The sequence below is a fragment of the Mastigoproctus giganteus genome, chromosome 7, assembly GCF_048544385.1.
Source record: "Mastigoproctus giganteus isolate SK-2022 chromosome 7, ASM4854438v1, whole genome shotgun sequence".
In the NCBI taxonomy this organism is placed as follows: Eukaryota; Metazoa; Arthropoda; class Arachnida; order Uropygi; family Thelyphonidae; genus Mastigoproctus; species Mastigoproctus giganteus.
In genome coordinates, this window is record NC_143581.1 from 128,380,536 (window position 1) to 128,399,460 (window position 18,925).

At 36.4% G+C, this 18,925-nt stretch overlaps 1 protein-coding gene across 3 annotated transcripts in view; it reads left to right on the plus strand.

Moving 5' to 3' along the window:
• The window catches only part of Cog6 (conserved oligomeric Golgi complex subunit 6), a 439,606-nt gene that overhangs the window by 316,813 nt on the left and 103,868 nt on the right, over positions 1–18,925 (plus strand). For all 3 annotated transcript variants that reach the window (XM_090377892.1, XM_090377894.1, XM_090377893.1), the window contains one exon: positions 8,182–8,428. In XM_090377892.1, coding sequence (XP_090234018.1) covers positions 8,182–8,428 — 247 coding nt within the window. The remainder of the gene's footprint in view (positions 1–8,181; positions 8,429–18,925) is intronic.

Below are 18,925 nucleotides of genomic sequence, written 5' to 3' on the forward strand. Positions count from 1 at the left end.
TTATGCCCACTGATATCTCCCATTTTTTTAATGCTCCAGGAGATGCCTCTGTGATTGCATGTATGTACTGTTTGGAGGAGGGGAGAGGATATTTAGTGAACAGAACCCTATTCTTGAGTGACAGAAGAATAGGGTTCTTTTCCTTGAAGGAATTAAAAATGGCGATTCTTCAAATATTCGACTTCCAAGTTGAACACCACAGCCTGCCTGCCCTTAATGCATCTGGCTGTGGGGAGGGGGGTTCACCATGTGTAGAGTGCACTGGTCCTACATGTGGTAGTTATTTTTGGGGACTATTGTTTGGGAAATGTTGGTTTTATTATAGAACAGTTATCATCTTTTAAGGGCACAAAAGGTGATATTGTTGTAGACATTGCTTGTTACTTAAAGTAGAGGATATTGAGAAAAAGCTGAAGTTAAGGCTGAATCTGAATGTGTCTGAATTTTTTCCAAGCAGGATAGATGGGAATTTATCTTTAAGTAATTCAGAAAATTTGGTTTTGAAGGGGGGGGGGATCCACAAAATTATAAGAATAATAATGTTAATGATAGTCGTAAAGTGAGGTGGAATTATTTCTTGCATTCCTACTAGGATTATGGAGTAGCATGAAAAGTAGGATTGGGAGCTAACAAGGCCTGTTAGAATTCGTATGGGTCTAGCAGTTAAATGGGCTGTGCTAGATTTGATAAAAGCACAAACAGGTATGTGTTAATTTGCTTATACACTAATGCTAGGAGTACATAAAGAAAATAACTTTGATTTTAACATATCAGATAAGTCAATAGATGAATGCTGACATTATAGGAATATCAGCTGTACCAATGACACTGATTTATCTGATTGGGAGTGCAGATTTTAATTTCTTGAATACAGTGTATAAAGGAACAAAGTCTTCCCCACAGACATGTGGGGAAGGCGCCTCTGTAGCCAGGTGAGCAGGAGCAGCAGTGCGTAGCACGCGCTTCTTGATTAGACTGGGGTTCGAGCCCGTGACCACCAAATACGGAGGATGTGGAAAGGTCAGGGAATGACCACCGCATATCCCCAGAGCAATATGGCCTTAGTTGCTAATGCTTCTAAAAACCAAATAACAACAACAACAACAACATGCGGGGAAGACTTGGTTAAGAAGCACATAGATTCTAAAAGGGTTAAGTGGCAGAATGAGAAAAAACTGCTGTTGTATGTCCTCAATTGCTTTCTGCTCAGCAGACACATTTATTACTTAAAGTTTATTGGATTTTTTATATTTTTTGTTTCAGTTTATAGTGAAGTAATTATTTCTGCTTATATGATTAAGTACAGATTAAAATTTTTCCTACTTGGCCAAGAAATTATTGCATAAATGTTAGTTGAAGTAGGAATGTTGACGGCATCATTTTCACAAAGCTGGAAACGCTCCTGATTTATGATGGAGACTGTCTCACCATTGTCATATAGTTGATGACACAGAGCATCCCTGTTTTTTGCAAATAAAAGTAAAACTATATTAAAATTGGAATTTTTGAAAAAAATGTTTTATGATGTGAAGCTAATAATAATGTCTTCTAATAAGATGCCAAAGAAATACAATATAAAATTTCAGAAGACATATATGCAAGATTTTCCATATATTGTAAAAGCTGATAAAGGTAACATGTTTGCCTTGTGTACTGTATGTGTAAGTGATATTTCAATTTCATGCAGTGGAAAATGTAATGTAATCAGACATTTGAAAACAAGTATGCATAAGGACTGCATGCAGTTCATAAAAAGAAATGCAAAAATAGATATATCATTTCATTGTGATGCTGATGAATGATGATGATGTCATACATGCCAGTTGTTTATTTGTCTCATTTTTTTCATAGAACATAATTATGGTCAGAAGTATGTTTCAGTTATGCCTGTGAAAACTATAAAAAAAAAAAAAAAAACATGCTGCCTTTATTCAAATTGCATTGAATTGATAGGGAAAGAGAGACAGTAATTGGCTCTGAAAAATATATCATTTTTTATTGTTACAGATGGTTATAATCAAAGCGATAAAGTTATTACAAGCTGTTTTTTTTTTTTATTCCAAACTTTTTTATATTACAAAAGGTGGCCATTGTGGTCAGCTTTTATAATAAATAAATAAATAAAAAATAATTCCAGCCTTGTTTTATTTTTTTAAAAAATAAAAAAAATTCAAAACCAGCTTGCTTCTGTGCCATCATTGGTAGATGACACTAAGGTTGCACAATTAGGCATCTTCTTCTGAACAACCAAAAAAATGTGAGATTCTCTTAAAAAAAACCAACCGAAAAGCTTGTGGGATTCCTTAAAAAAACTGTTGTCTTGCACTTAGTGTTGATAATACACCTGTTATGGTAGGCCTAGAAACTGGAATAGCAGTAGTATTAAAAAGGGAGATTGTGCACTTGGTGGTAATAGGCTGTTGCTGTCATCCTATTAATTTGTATTCTGAAAAGGGAACTGCATGCCTTCTTGTGAAAGTAGATGGATACTTGATAGACATTTACTGCTATCTAAAAAGAAGTGCTAAAAGGAAAGATAGATTTAAACAAATTCAAATGATGCATACCACTAAAGTAAAAAAGATTTTGAAGAATGTGTATATAAATGTTAGTTTATTGGTTAAATGTGTAACTAGACTGGTAGAACAATATCAACCTTTGATAGGTTTATTTAAAGATGAGATTAGAAGTGGTGAAGAAACCAATACAAGTACGTTTCAGCATTACCAAATTGAAAAATACACGAAATGGTCACTAGAGAGTACCACTGACTCATATCAAAATCCAGTTCATTATCTGAAATAGTTTAGAAATAAGCTAAAGACCTTCCCAATAAAAGCAACCTATGAATTGCAATCTTCTGTTGAAAGCAATCCTAAACAGGCCAAGCAAGCAATAAATTTAAGTAATAATCCTTAAGCCTCAAGCTGTGAAGGAGTTAGACTATGTATATCTTAGTGCACTTGCATCATTAATACACAGCCAATTATAAATTAGCATTGCAATAGCGGCATTGTTTAAGTTACATCTCATATTGTGAATACCTTCACGATGAGTTGCCATGACATTGCACTACTTTGAATAACTAATGCTTCACAAAGGAGAAGACTGTTGTTACTTATTCTCAGTGGATACCACCACCCAGACAGCACCGTTTCAGGGCTATTTGGCCCTTCTTCTGTAGGTGGGTAAGTACCCAAGTGATGTAATGATGACAGAACAGTTGTGAAGTATATCTCCACAATATGAGAGATATAATTGGCTGTGTATTAATGATGCAAGTGCACTAAGATATACATAGTCTAACTCTTTCGCAGCTTGAGACTTAAGCTTTTAATGCATTTGAGTCATAACTTATATCATACATCATCAAGCATCTCTCATATTGTGGATATACTTCACAACTGTTTTGTCATCATTACATCACTTGGGTACCTACCCACCCACTGAAGAAGGGCCAAATATCCCTTGGTCATCAAATACAGAGATTGTGGGGGGATATCAGACATGTGTTGTCACTCACACATACGAGATGCGGAATTTGAATGAGCACAGTAGGATTTATATGTAGCTTTAGAAATTTAAACTTATCCAAAATACTGTTCTGGAGACTAAAAAAAAAATTTAGCAAGTTTAGAAATAAAAACAGACTTTAAAATCTGAGGGACTGCCTAATTTTTTTGTTAAAATCCAGTGCCTTTTCACACAACAAAGGTCCAGATATGTGTTCTTAACTTCGCCTCTGTGTGAACCACAAATAAACAGCATCTTTGAGGGATGGGTCATTAGCTGTTATCATAGTTTTTCTCCTATTTTTTTTTTTGCACTATCTGAATCACATTTCGATGCGAACTTTAAAATTTTTCACTTGTTTTTAATGTCTGTTATGGTTGACCTTCCAGCCTTGTAAAATTTTGCTAATTAAGACCCACTTTCTCCCTTTGAAAGCCTGTTTTAAATCTCAATCTTCAATTCAATTGTTAAAAATTTCTGCTTCCTTTTAAAAGATGAAGAAAACTACAGTATGTTAAAATAAAACTCTGTTCAGAATCTTTTAACCTTGTATCTCACTTGCACCTATCGTGTTAGTTGCAATTTCTGTGTGCCATGTTCTTTATTATTGATTGACACATCTTTTATTTTACTGTTTTAGCTTTTACATTCCTCCAAAAAAAATGTCAGTGAACAGAAATATCATATTACAAAGTGTGTTGAATAACAGATTACACCGACCGGGCTAGCCAGTGGGTAAAGTGCCTGCCTGGCAACACAAAGGTCGCAGGTTCGAATCCCACCTCAAGCTTGGATCAGAGTAAAGTGCAAAAACTTTGGGAGGTGCATTATGGACACAAAAGCCGATGAGCCAACAACTAACAAAAAAAAAAATAAATAAATAAAAAAATAACAGATTACAAAGTGTTATGTTTAGTTAGTACTGTATGTAATTAAGCTATGTATTTAAAGTGTAAATTTATTTTACTAACCTGTGGATAATATTCTTCCGATTTTTGCATATCATTTAATTTTGTTAAATTGGTAAGGGAAAAAAGAAGTGCAAATTTGTGCTATATATCTTCATTTTTATAGCCTGTGGATAATATTCCTCTGATTTTCGCTAATTAGAATTGCCATTTAATAGAATAAAAATTCAATTCGCAAATGTAATCACAATAACTGGTGCTTACTGTAATTATTTTATGGCACCAGCATAAAAAAATAAATAAATGCTGGCTTGACGTTTTGAATTATTGACGTTCGGATTTTCAACGCTTTACTGTATACAGCTTTGTTAGAGTGGTTACACAAACTGGCAGTTTCTGTGCTGGCAGGTTTCCTCTAACCTGCCAGTACAGAAAAGATTGACAGAACAGGCGGTGGATAAAAGTTATGCTCTCAATTAAGAAGTGTTATTTATGGTGAGTCAGTTTGGTGTGACATAAGCACTGGAAAACAAAAATGCTATAGGCCATGCGACAGTGATAAATATAATGAACAACTATACACAATAGGCCAGGAAATCAGATTTTCTTTTAATGGCGGATTTTAACTTTCCAAATAATGACTGGGAATTGTGGGTTGATCATTCACACAATAGCAGAAATTTTGGGATACATTTGAATAGAAGAAGTGCAAGAATGTTTACTGTTGCTATTGAGGTAGTGTTCAGTGGATCAGAAAACTGCTAGCGTTAGAGTGGAGGGATACACAGACTAATAGATTAATAGCAGCTTCAGGCAGAGGTGAAATTAGCAACCAGACACCTCTAAGATAGCTGGTTACCAAGCTCTGTAGCCCACATAATCTAAGTCTTTCCTTGTCTGGTCACCAATTTGCCGATCTCTTCATTCTCAATGATCGGCAAATGGGTTAGATCCTTTTGCTATCGCTCGACCCTTTCATGAAGTTCAATGTCTTTTTTTTTTAAGATGAGGTCTCCATCTCCATACTTGAATACCTGCACCAGAGTCTGCTTTTAGGGTTACTAAGAGCAGAAACAGGTACATCTGTTTCTGCTTTAAGTAACTTTAATACATACTAGTCTAATTCCAGGAATATAACAAACAAATTTGATGAATTTGAATACTGGTTTGATCATCAATTGCAGACATTGTAGTATTATTATCAGACTCATGCTGAAAGTCAGACATAAGGGATACGAAATGTCAATGTGAACAGAAGGGGGACAGGAGTAAGGGAGAGGACCAGTGGAATGTTGAATTGGTTTGGTGTAACATAGGCAGTGGAAAAAAGAAATGAGAGTAAGAGTATTACAGGCTAAATGACTATGATTGTTATAATGAACAGCTATACATACAAAGTGACTGGGCCAGCAAATCAGAATGTGTTAAATGGGGGATTTTAACTTTCTGCATATTGACTAGAACTTGTGGGTTGGTTACTCACACAGTAGCAGTTTTCTGGATTTATTTGATGGCTGTTTTTCTATAACAGCATGCTAGTGAGGCAACAAGAGAAAGCATTACTCTTGATCTGATTATTAATAGTGACTTCATGCATTTAAATATCCCGATAAGGGAACTGCTAGGTGCCATTGATGATAGTGTATTGACATGGGAGCTACTTAAAGATATGACTACTGTCAGGTGTCACAGGAAGGGATTTTACTTTCATATTTATTTTCTACATTTACTCCTGAAGAAGTTGTTACAGATAGGAATACCAGAAAATCATTGAGGCAAACTTTTTGGCTAAAAGTATAAATACAGCACCTGGGGCTGAATGGATCTATCCAATTATACTAAAAGAAAAGTAAAAAAAGGTAAGCAAACCATTATTAATAATTATGAGAGCATCCATGGATTCACAGGAGGACCTTATGGACTGGAAATGTACAAAGGGTGAACTCCCCTCTTCTCCACCTTGTGAATTTGGGATAAATTTGACCTGTAAGCTTGATGTTTGTTGTAGTCACTGATTGAAGAAGTAATGCAGATAGACACATGGACTGGAAATGTGCAAATATATCCCCCTATGTTACACCCCTGTCACAGCATGGATTTATTAAGGGGCAATCCTCTGTGACCCAACGCTAGCCACAAGTATGTTCAACCGATTCTGTTGAACAGGCCCCTACATTTGAATGGTGTTAATAATAATGTCATCTGTATCTTTTCTGCATTTCTATCAGCAAGCCTAATGCCTTCTTAATGTCTAGTTACCCACATTATCATCTCTCCAAGAGCACTTGTACAAGTCGACTTGAAAATTGATAGAAGTAGAGTGTATACTTCATTCTCAATGTGCATGTTTTGTTTAATATTGAATATAGGACGTTATTTAAAAATGTAATTTTTATGTTATACTCACTTTCAATAATATCTGTATTGTTTTTAAGATTGATTTTAACAAGCGCCATTACAGTGGCATCGAATGAAAAATCCCATTCCAAGCTAAAAGTAGTTAAAAATTATTTAAGATCATCCATTTCCCAGAAAAGACTAATTTCGCTATCAAATTATTTTCATCAAAAATAACATAGCAAAAAAAAAAAAAAAAAAAAATGGTTATGATGATATCATTAATGCAGCCAAAAGGGCTAGAAATATTTTGTAATTATCTAAATGATGTTTGTGTGCAATAATTGCTTTAATAATATGTAAATGTGTGTGATTATTGGTTCCTATTATTATTTATTCATGGGCTTATTTTTATGAGATGACTGGAATTGTTGATTAATGTATTAAATATTATTTATATTTCAAATTTTTGTAAATTATAAAATTATATAAAATATTAAAAATATAAAATTATTTAATTATTTCTTAGTTACTGTAAAATTGAAAAAATAAAAAATTAAAAAAATCACTATTACCAAAATGCCCCATATAAGTTTTGCACAGGACCCTAGGGCCCACAAGTAATTCTTGGACAGGCCCCCACAAATATTGGGGCCAATCTGATTGGATACTATGATGCACTAAGAAAAGTGATCATTATTGAGTTCGAGGTCTTGTGGATTCAGCATTTACTTTTCAGCATTTAATTTTGGACATTTGGAGAAATATTTTTTACAAGAGAAAGAGCTAAGCTAACTTCCTGTTTACTTGATGTGAAATTTTTCAAGTGTGATTTGAATTAATCCATTACACTTCTAGTTTCCATTGTACATTTTTCATTATCTTATCCACAAAACCAAATTTATTATTATTTTATTTATTTATTTTTTTTTTTTTTGGCTATCATTTGCTTTCAAATGATAGCAGAACTGAAAGCTGTCATATGAACTTCACAGAGAGAATAATACAAAAAAAAAAAAAAAAAAATCAGTGTTGATTTCACCTATTTTTCTTATGTAACAAAAAAAGAAAAAAAAAAACCTTCAATCAAGAAATGACACACTGCTAGCTGATGAAATTTATGCTATACCAATTCACTAACACATCATAATTCTTGAATTCTAGAAACTTTTCTAGCATTCTAGAAATTATTCTAGAATTATTAATAAACATTGAAAGTGAATTAAAAATTTATAACTCAAAATCAACATGTTGCAGTATCCTACTAATTAAATTGATTCCAATTCTGATTCTGTATTAAAGTTTCATAATGTCTGTGGGTAAAAATATTTTTCATTGCTTTTATACTTATAGAAGACCAGTTAAGTATCATTTAATTCATTTTAGAGTCAAAATTAATGGAAGAAATTTTCATTTGAAATAGGCAAGTATTGAATACCGAAGCTTTACTTTTAACTATTCTGGAAGAAATGTTTGTGCTGAGCCAAAAGATGTTTTATAATAGTCTATCATGCCATTGTAGTCAGCTTTTAGAAAGACTAGAAAATCCACCATCTAACCTTGGACCTGCCAATGCTTTAAACCAGACTTTAACAATTCTCAAGGAAGTGCTCTCATGCCAAGATGCTTGCTTAGTATCTATTGATGATCGACAAAAAGATATACCACAGGTAAAGATAGAGAGTAACTATCAACACTGGTAACTATTAATAATAAACGTTAAATAAAAAGTAATGATAATGAATATAATAATGGCATATAAATTGCATCTCATTCTGCTTGTGCATGTTCTCTCTCTCTCTCTCTATTACCCACACACACATACATACACACCTTGCAATATTGATATTAATGAAGGTCTAGATTAAACAGTAAAAGAAGGAGTCTTCTGGAACAGCAAATCTGCAGTAAACTCATCACCTGAAGAAAATACCATTGTGTTTACATTGTTTGTTAGTGTTTAATTCATATAGTGCTGTCTTCCCACAGCAGCTGATGCCACTCAGTTTCATGCCATGATGGATGGTCCGCTGGTAATTAAACTGTGAAAATTAAAAATCCTTTGAAATTTCTTTATTAGCAACATACTGAAGCAACACAAGTTTTAAGAAACACCACAGATCATAAATTCCTGAGATGTGAAGTAAAACAGCCCAAGAACATGCAAACATTTTGCTTGAAAACAGTGCTCCATAAGATAATATTTTCAGGAATGAACAATATTCATTTATTTTTTGTGCCCTGGACAGTTAAAGTAGGATAAAGTTTGCTGTGTTCCATATAAGAAACCAATTACAAATGCTCTCCATGAAACTTTAATTTTTGCCCTGTTGTAGTGAAAGCCAGTATGATTGGTTGGGCTGTTTTTCTTCATCATATTTGTTCTGTAAAATAATTCTGTTGGTAGTTAAGGCCATACTAAAAGTCCACCATACTGTATGTTTATCGACACATCAAAAAAAAAAAAAAAAAAATTTTTTTTTACCCTGTTCATTTGCAATTAACTCAAATCATTCAATTTTGCAATAAACTTTCTAACGATCAACTACTGTCTAGCTAAATGCAAACTTTCACACATTTGTTCTGCAACCATCCTTTTATCAGTTTAAATGTATATTCCTATGTGTGTGTGTTTGTGTCTTCTGAGGGTGCCATCTGCATAACTGTTGTTGGTACCCTCCCTCAACTCGAATTGGCTTCCAGTGTCACCTGATAAGACGTAGACTTCTGTAGCTGCTGCAAACGGATAAGTTTTCCTTGAAATTTTATCATATTTTTGATTAGTTAACGTATTAATTCGTGTTTTACAAATTAATTAAATAGGCTTAGTAGCATTCGTTAGCTTATTTTTTTAAAGTTAGCTAGTGATTTTGTAAGTTAGAACTTTCTACTCTTACCACTGTCATTCCGGCTTTTTGGCGGGAATATCGTAGCGTAACCAGTAGCTCAGAAGAATAGTAGGGTTTAAATTGTAATAAGTAAGGGTTTAAATTGTAATAAGTATTTTGAAGGTTTTAATCACCTTTTGAGCATACATCTTTTGTATATTATTGTATTTTTGATTAGTTCACGTATCTATCTGTGTTTTACAAATAGATTAAATAGGCTTAGTAGCATTGGTTAGCATATTTTTTAAATTTAGCTAGTGACTTTAAGTTGCAGCTCACTACTTCTACCACTATCATATTGTTGTTTTGCTGGAATATCATAGCATAACCACTTAGTAAAAGAAATTATGGCTTTCTCAGAGCGAATTGTAACAGGTTTAATAAATATACATAGAAATATACAAAGCTGAGTGCTCCACATCCGCCAAACGGATCGCCTGCTTGTGTTCGGAAAGGCATTTTTCGAACCGCCTTCCGGTTTCCCCGAAGTAAAACGCCTTTCCACACACAAGAGGGCAATCCGTTTGGCGGATGTGGAGCACTCAGCTATTGCTCAGCACGTCTGGGCAACCCACCACGACATTGACCCACACCGCGATGTCGTGATTGTGGATAAGTCCCCCCATTATCTGCGCCGCACTTGGTTGGAATCGTTAAACATCAAATGCTCCAATACCTCAATGAACAGGAACAGTGGTTGTCAAGTCCACCCTATCACCGAAGCAATAGTCCTGTCCATTGACAAGCGCTGGCCACGTCCACATACGTCACAGCCACAGGCTTCAACCTTAAACAATTAGCCACGTGCTTCACATATCAGATTGGCAGTACACGCCTCCATTCTAACTGTCATTTTATGTTTTTGTTTCAACTGAAGAAGGTTGTCTAACCAACCGAAAGCTTTGTATGTTTCTATGTATATTTATTAAACCTGTTACAATTCACTCTGAGAAAGCCTTAATTTATTTTACTTAGTATGAATCCAGAGCGCATAGGCCTTTTTAACCATAGCATAACCAGTAGCACAGAAGAATAGTGTTTTAATTGTAATAAATAAGTATTTTGAAAGTTTTAATCACTTTTTGGGGTTATATCTTTTGTATTTAGCTAAAGATATAATTAATTTAATATTGTGATCGTTACAGTATAGCGTAACTTAATAACGTATATCTCAAACTTGATAGTCAAGGTATAACATAAAACTACATAGTGGAGCGGCTTAGAGGAGAAAAGTTATCCTGTGTGTTATCAGACACGCAGCCTAAAACACTGATGGATCCAATATCTCTCTATTACAGAAGATTTAGGAGAAGTCCGGTTGGCCTGCCTCCCTAAAATCCACTCATTCACACCTTCTTGATGGTAAGCCCTGTTACGTCACTTAGGTGGCAATGGACGTGTAGAGTGGTTCTCTTCAAGACGCCTGGTCAGCGTGAAGTGGAAAAGACCAAACCCTCCAGCATATGACAGCACAACAAAGCAAATGGCCCTCAGTCTCCAGCAGCTTTCACTCTCCCTCTTACGGCAGCGAGAGGATCAGAGTGGAAGCAGAGGGTGCTAAGAATCTCTGGGTACGACCAGGCTGCCATGCACAGAAACTGAACTTGGCCTGTTATAACGTAAGATCACTCATCGGTGAAGACAGGATATTAGAGCTGGGAAAGGAATTAGAAAATGTGAATTGGAATATCATCGGTTTGGCTGAAACAAGAAGAAGAAATGAATCGCTTATAAGTTTATCAAGTGGAAATCTGCTGTACACCAGTGGAAACAGTGAAAGGAGTAAAGGTGGAGTTGGGTTTCTGGTCCATAAAGATTTTAAAAACAACATTTTGGAATTCAAAAGTACATCACCAAGGGTGTCAAGACTAATTCTCAAGATTTTTAAGAGGTACAAGCTAAAGGTTATAATGATTTATGCACCAACATTGAGCCATGATGATGAAGAGGTTGAAGAAATGTACACCGAAATTGAGAGTCTTCTAGATGAGCAGAAAACCCACTACACTATTATTATGGGGGACCTTAATGCTAAGGTTGGAAAAAGGCAAAACAGCGCAGAAAGAGGAACTATAGGAAATTTTGGAATTGGTGAAAGACATGTGGAATTTGCAGAATCTCAAGGACTGTCAGTAATGAACACTTTTTTCAAGAAAAGGGTGAACAGAAAGTGGACATGGAAGAGTCCAAATGGATTAACAACTAATGAAATCGACTTCATCCTCACTAACAGAAGATATATTGTGAATGATGTTACTGTCCTGAATAAGGTAAATGTTGGAAGTGATCACAAAATGGTAAGATGTACACTTGATATAGATGTAGGAAAGGAAAGGAAAAAAACTGACTCGAGTAAATAATACAAAGGTCTTTGAGATAACAGAGGAGGAGAAAAAGCAGTATGTACTGGAACTTAAGAACACGTTTGAGCTTCTGCAGACTGCTCAGGTCCAAGATATCGATGAGGAATATTACAACTTTCTGAAAGTGATAAAGCCCAAGAAACCTATAGGGAAAGGGAAATCCAAAGAAGAAAAAATTAGTCAAGAAACACTTGTCATGATGAACCGAAGACGACAAATGAATAGCAAGAAAAACACTGACAGGGAGAAAATTGAGTATACTGAGTTATGCAAAGCCATTAGAAAGAGACTCAGAGAGGACATAAGAAGATTTAACACAAGAAAAGTAGAACAAGGATTAAGGGAAAACAAAGGATTTAAATCAGCAGCCATGAGCAGTAATGCAGAAAGACAAATGATACTGAAACTGAAGAATAGCAATGGTGTACTTATAAACAGCAGAGAAGGCATAATTCAAATAGCAGAAGACTACTATAGAGAATTATACAAGGAGCGAGGGAATGATGCCAGCAGTGGGGAAGATGGATTGCAAAGCAGCAACACATATGACATACCCGATATTCTTCCTGATGAGGTAGAACATGCATTGAAGAAAATGAAGAATCAGAAAGCCCCGGGGGAAGATGAAGTTACTGTAGAGTTGTTAAAATTGGGAGGAAGAGACATAATACAAAAACTGGCAAGGCTCTTCACAAAGTGCATTAGAAAAGGTGTGATGCCTAAGCAGTGGAATAATGCAATCATAGTTTTGCTGCATAAGAAAGGAGATAAATTGGAAATTATAGACCAATTAGCTTGTTATCCCACATCTACAAGTTGTTCACAAGAGTCATTACTAACAGATTAGAAAGAATACTTGATGAGAATCAACTGAAAGAGCAAGCTGGCTTTAGGACGGGATTCTCAACTATGGATCACCTTCACATAATATCACAGCTAATGGAGAAACAAAATGAATATAAAACACCATTATGCCTGGCATTTGTGGATTATGAAAAGGCATTTGACTCTATACAGCATAAGGCATGTTTCGGGCACTGGAAAGACAAGGCATAGATACCCCACATATTATGATTTTGAAGAAAATATATGAGAATGCTACCTCCTTTATTAGACTAGACAAAGACAGTAGGAAATTTAAAATCGAGAAAGGAGTTCGACAAGGAGACACAATATCTCCGAAGCTGTTTACTGCTGCCCTTGAGGAAGCTTTCAGAAGATTAGACTGGTCGCAGAAAGGAGTCAATGTGAACGGATAGTACCTAAACCATTTACGATTTGCAGATGACATTGTGGTCATAAGCCACGATCCCAAAGAATTAGAAGAAAATCTTAATCAGTTATGCACAGTTAGTAAGGATTTTGGACTAAAGATGAATATGGTTAAAACAAAAGTAATGATGAACAAGTATGTCATAGAAAGGGATATAATGATTGAAGGAGCAGTAATTGAAAAGGTGGAGTCATATTCTTATCTGGGACAAGTAATTAGCTGTAATAATTATAAATGGCTGGAAGTCAAGAGAAGAATAAATTTTGGATGGATAGCATTCAGGAAATATAGTCACATACTGAAGAGCAATATCCCAGTGTGTCTGAAATGTAAAATAATGAACCAATGTATACTCCCCACCATGACTTATGGAAGTGAAACTTGGGCACTCACCAAAAGAATGGGAGAGAAGCTGAGAACTACACAGCGAAGAATGGAACGAATTATATTGGGAATCAGACTGTTAGATAAGAAGAGAAACATATGGATTAGGCAGCAAACTCAAGTAAAGGACATTCTTATAAAAACTAAAGAACTAAAATGGTCTTGGGCAGGACACATAGCTCGAAGACATGATGACAGATGGACTAAGAAAATAACAGAATGGTATCCAAGAGGAGCTAGAAGAAAACCTGGAAGACAAAGGCAGAGATGGATAGATGAAATTCATGAGTTTTTGGGTAGTAAATGGATGGCCAGTGCTCAAAACAGAAGGTGCTGGAGAGGCCTTCATCCTGCAGTGGATTGAAAATGGCTGATGATGATGACATAGTGGATGCGCATTACTGCATTAGCTTAGTATAGTATTGTATAGTGAAGTATAGTATAGTAAATTAATCAATTAAATTTATTAACCTTATTCATTTTTATTGTTAATTAATGCCCCAGACTAGAGCAGAAAAGCAATGTGCACAAAGTAGCTGGAGTGCTGTGGCTCAGGGGAGAAGTGAAGGGGCGATTTTTATCCCAGGGGGTCACATCTGGTGAGTATGGGCTTCGCACACCCAGAGTCCTGAGCTGAATATCTCTTCTCTTTCTTTACTTGGTAAAAAAAAAGATCTAAAACCATGGAGATCTAGTATACGTGAGAACCGACATGGAGAAGTCGTATTAGCCTGATTAAGGATGGGCCACGTGCACCTGACACATCTTTATTTGCTTGCAGCCACTGACCCACCACTGTGTACAAACTACAAAACTCAGCTCACTGTCCATGATCTACTTATTGATTGTCCCAAGTACACTACTGAATGACAAGCTATGTTTATCTCATTTCCCACGACAAACACCTCTCTCAGCATTTCTGACCTACTAGCAGACACACCACATGTAACCAAAATTTTTGATTTCCTCAAACAGATAAAACTATACAACACGATATAAACTTGAATAACATCTATACAGATAGAACTATGTATTTAACATCACCATAGTTAGGCGCATTATGGCCCTTTCTGTCCTTGCACTGTAAAGCCCTTAAACAACAACAACAACAACTTCTCTTTATTGGTGATTCCCTTCTATTTCTGACTCTCTCTCTCTCTCCCTCTCAGGGTATCTCAGAATTTTTTTTTTGGCTGGTGCAGCATAAGTCTCAGGCTTCCTTGCGCCATATGGCTAATAATAATAATAATAACAACAAGTAATGGCCATACCAATCATTGTGTCAACCACAGATATGGTGCCAAAGACCCTACATAACAGCCTAGCAGCGCTAGGTCTCCCAGCGAATATCGCAATCCTGAACACCTGTAGGATAGTCAGAGAGTTCCTCGACCAACAGTAACACCAGACATAATAACAACCACCCTGTCATGATTTGGAACCCCCAATCAGGAAGAAATAATAATATTATAATAATAACTAGGAGGCTTTGCCCTATGCTCGCTGCACAAGAATCTTTTGATAAAGTAAAATAAAATACTTATAGAAGCTTTCAACACTGTGCATGTCTCTTCGTCTGGAATGAATATATAAATACTTTACATATGGAAATCAAGAATGGTACCTCATGGTCATGTTAGATAAACATAGCATGTGACCACACTTAAACAGAAGCTTGTTTTACCACAGTAATCTTCTGTTACATATTTTAGTATTTATTACATATTACCACATAACCCGCATCTCTCTTCTCCCATTGGCTGAATAAATATCACTAGGAAGAAAATTATTTTAATGTATAGAAAGACAATGATGCGTCACAGCCTAAAAAATTGTGCAACTTGTGAAATGTTTGTGAACTTTCTGGAATGGGACATGATATTGTAAAGGGGGATGTCTTTGTGTTTCCTTGATGTAAGGAGTGTGAAGAAGTTAGGCACCACCTCAGCATTGTTATGGACCTTTATGAGACCTTGAAGAACAGGGTAGATGCCCTCGAAGGACTTAAATTGGGGGACCCAGCAAGCTCTTAGCTGCCCACATCAATGCTAGAGCTTGCACCTGATCATCAGGCAACACAGCAGCAACCTTCAGGGCAGAATGTGCTAGTTCCACAGGAGTTAGTTATTGTCGGTGTCAGGGAAATGGGGAATATATTGTGCAAAATGTTAGGTGGAATAGGACCAGGGTATGTGCAAAAGTTGATGATGTTGTAATGCAGATATCATCTTTTAGGGAACAAAGTGTGATATTGTTGTACATGTTGGCACTAATGACATTAAGAGTAGGATATCTGCAGACTTACTTAACAAGTACGAGGTCAAAGTTGAAAATAAGTTGCAAATTAGGGTTAAATTTGGATGTCTGCAATTCTGCCCAGAGATAGAAGGGACTATACGATGAGAGCCTTGTCAATCAATTCGACTCTGGAGAGATTGTGCAAAGCTCATGGAGCAGAATTTTTCCTCAGCGTGGTCTGTGCTTGTTAACAGAAGAGATTGTTTCACAGGGATGGGATACACTTAAATAGAAAGAGTGCAAGATTATTTGATGATGCTATCGAGGCAGTTTTAGATGGATTGGAAAACTATTAGATTGAGGAGATTCACAGACTAATAGATTAATGGTAGCCACAGACAGAGATGAAAGTGATTCTTGCACTGCTTCTATTGGAAAGAGCAGCAGCCTGGAAAGCGAGGTACTGGAGATTTCAAGGGCTGCTGGAAGTCATCATGGAACAAGTAAATACATGGGTTGTGTTAGAGTAACTAAGATTAGGAATAGATGCATGTATACTTGCAGGTACACCAATGCTAGGAGTATAGTAAATAAATTTGATGTATTGAGGTGCTGGTGTAGACATCAAAGGCTGATGTTGTGATATCAGAGTCATGGTGTCACACAGAGATAAGGAATGCAGTATTGGAATTTGGGGAGTACAATGTATACAGAAAGGATAGACAGGATAGAAGGGGAGGAGGGGATGATGCTCTTAGTTAAGGAACACAAAATCTAAGGAAGTGCATCCAGTTGACATGGGTAACAGTGCAGTGTTGAGTCAGTTTGGTGTGACGTAAGCACTGCAAAAATCAAGTTGAGAGTAGGAGTATGTTATAGGCTTAATGATCTGATGGTAGAATGAACAACTGTACAGGGAAATAGAGTGGGCCAGTAAATCAGATTGTCGCATAACAGGGGATTTTAACTTCCCAGATATAGACTAGAACTTGTGCATTGGTCACTCAGGCACTAGCAAGAATTTTGTGGATTTATTGGATGATTATTTTCTACAGAAGCATGTTTGAGAGGCAAGCAGAGGGAGTATTACTCTTGATCTGATTATCAGCAGTGATTCTTCAAGCATTACGAATCTACAGATAAAGGAACAGATATATTACAGATAAAGGAACCACTAGATGGCAGTGATCACAGCGTACTGATGTGGGATTTACTTAAAGATGTAACTACCATCAGGGGTTAATGGGAAGGGTTTTTGCTTTCGTAAAGGTGATTACAGTGGTCTCTGAGATTTTTTAAATTCTATACAGTGAGACCAACTGATGATGTTACCAACAGAAAATTCTAAATGGGAAGCAGTCAAAGAATTAATCTTGGAAGCTACTAAATTTTCATGCTAACTAAGAAATACTGTTCAAGGTTTAGGCCTAAATTAGGCCCCTCCGTAGCCAGTTGGGAAGGAGCAGCAGTGCGTAGCAGACGCTTCTTGATTAGACCGGGGTTCGAGCCCGTCACCACCAAATACGGGGGATGCAGAAAGGTCAAGGAATGACCACCGCATATCCCGGAGCAATATGGCCTTAGTTGCTAATGCGTCTCAAAAAAACAAAATAACAAAAAAAAGGCCTAAATTGATGACAGATGACCTAATGAAACTTGTGGCAGAGAAGAAAAATGCATGGGACACATACAAATTATCAGGAGACACTGATGCCTGTGGTAGATATAAGACATTCTGTAATCCAATCACAAAAGGCATTAGGCAATCAAAGGCAGATCATGAGAAATCTTTGGCCAAGGATGCAAAGAGTTCTTTACTTATGTAAACTCTAGAAGGAAGGGGATGAATCGGATTGGTCCACTTGACATCAGCCATTTGATTGTTGATAAATCTGCTGAGGTAGCTGAGAAACTCAGTGAGTATGTTACATATGCATTCACACATGAAGAGGTCTATAAGGAAGTGGAGGCCAGAAGCATATCAAACTGTGGCAGGGAACTAAATGGTTTTGTAATAACTAAGAGCAAAGTGGAGGAGAAACACTTGAAATTGAACATAAGGCACCTGGGGTGGATGGCATCTATCCAGTTATATTAAAAGAAGCAGCAAAGGAAGTAATCAAACCCTTAGCCATAATTATGAAAGCTTCCTTGAAATCAGGGAAGTTCCCCATGGACTGGAGATGTGCAAATCTGTCCCAAATTCACACAGGGTGACACAAGTAATTAAAGACCTGTTAGTCTAACTTCTGTTTCATGGAAAATAATGGAGTCACTGGTTCAGACACAGCATGGGTTTGTTAAGGGGAAGTCATGTCTCACCAATTTGATTAGATACTGTGATGGTCGTCACAAAGGAACTGGATGTAAAAAATAATTATGATATCATATACTTGAATTTTAGGAAAGCTTTTGATACTGTGGCACATGGAAGACTGCTGTACATATTGGAGCAGTGCGGCATTAAGGACAAGTTGCTACAATCGATAAAAGGATGGTTGAATGGGAGAAGACAGAGAGTGGTTATCAATGGACACCGCTCTTCTTGGACTAATGCTATTAGTGGAGTACCCTAGGGGGTTCGGTGTTGGGCCCATTGTTGTTTTTGGTATTTTTCAATGATATTGATGTAGGTATATCAGGGTTAATGTCTAAGTTTTACATTACAAAGATTGGCAGTAGAAAGACAATACAAAGGTTGGCAGAGTTGTTAATAACAGTAACAATAGAATGCTACTGCAACAGGATCTGGAAAAGTTGAGGAGATAGGGTGAGGGGTGACAACTGAAGTTTAACATTGACAAATGTAAATACTGCATGTGGGTAGTAGTAACTCCAGTGTAACGTATCAACTGGGTGTTACTACACTCAGGGTAGTGGAGAATGAAAAATACCTGGGGGTTATTGTGCAGCCAGACATGAAGTTTTCTGAGCAGTGCAGACTATCTGCAAGAGTAACTCATGTTGTCTTGTCAACGATATGCAGAAATTTTGCTAGCAGGGATGAGGGGCTGATTGTCC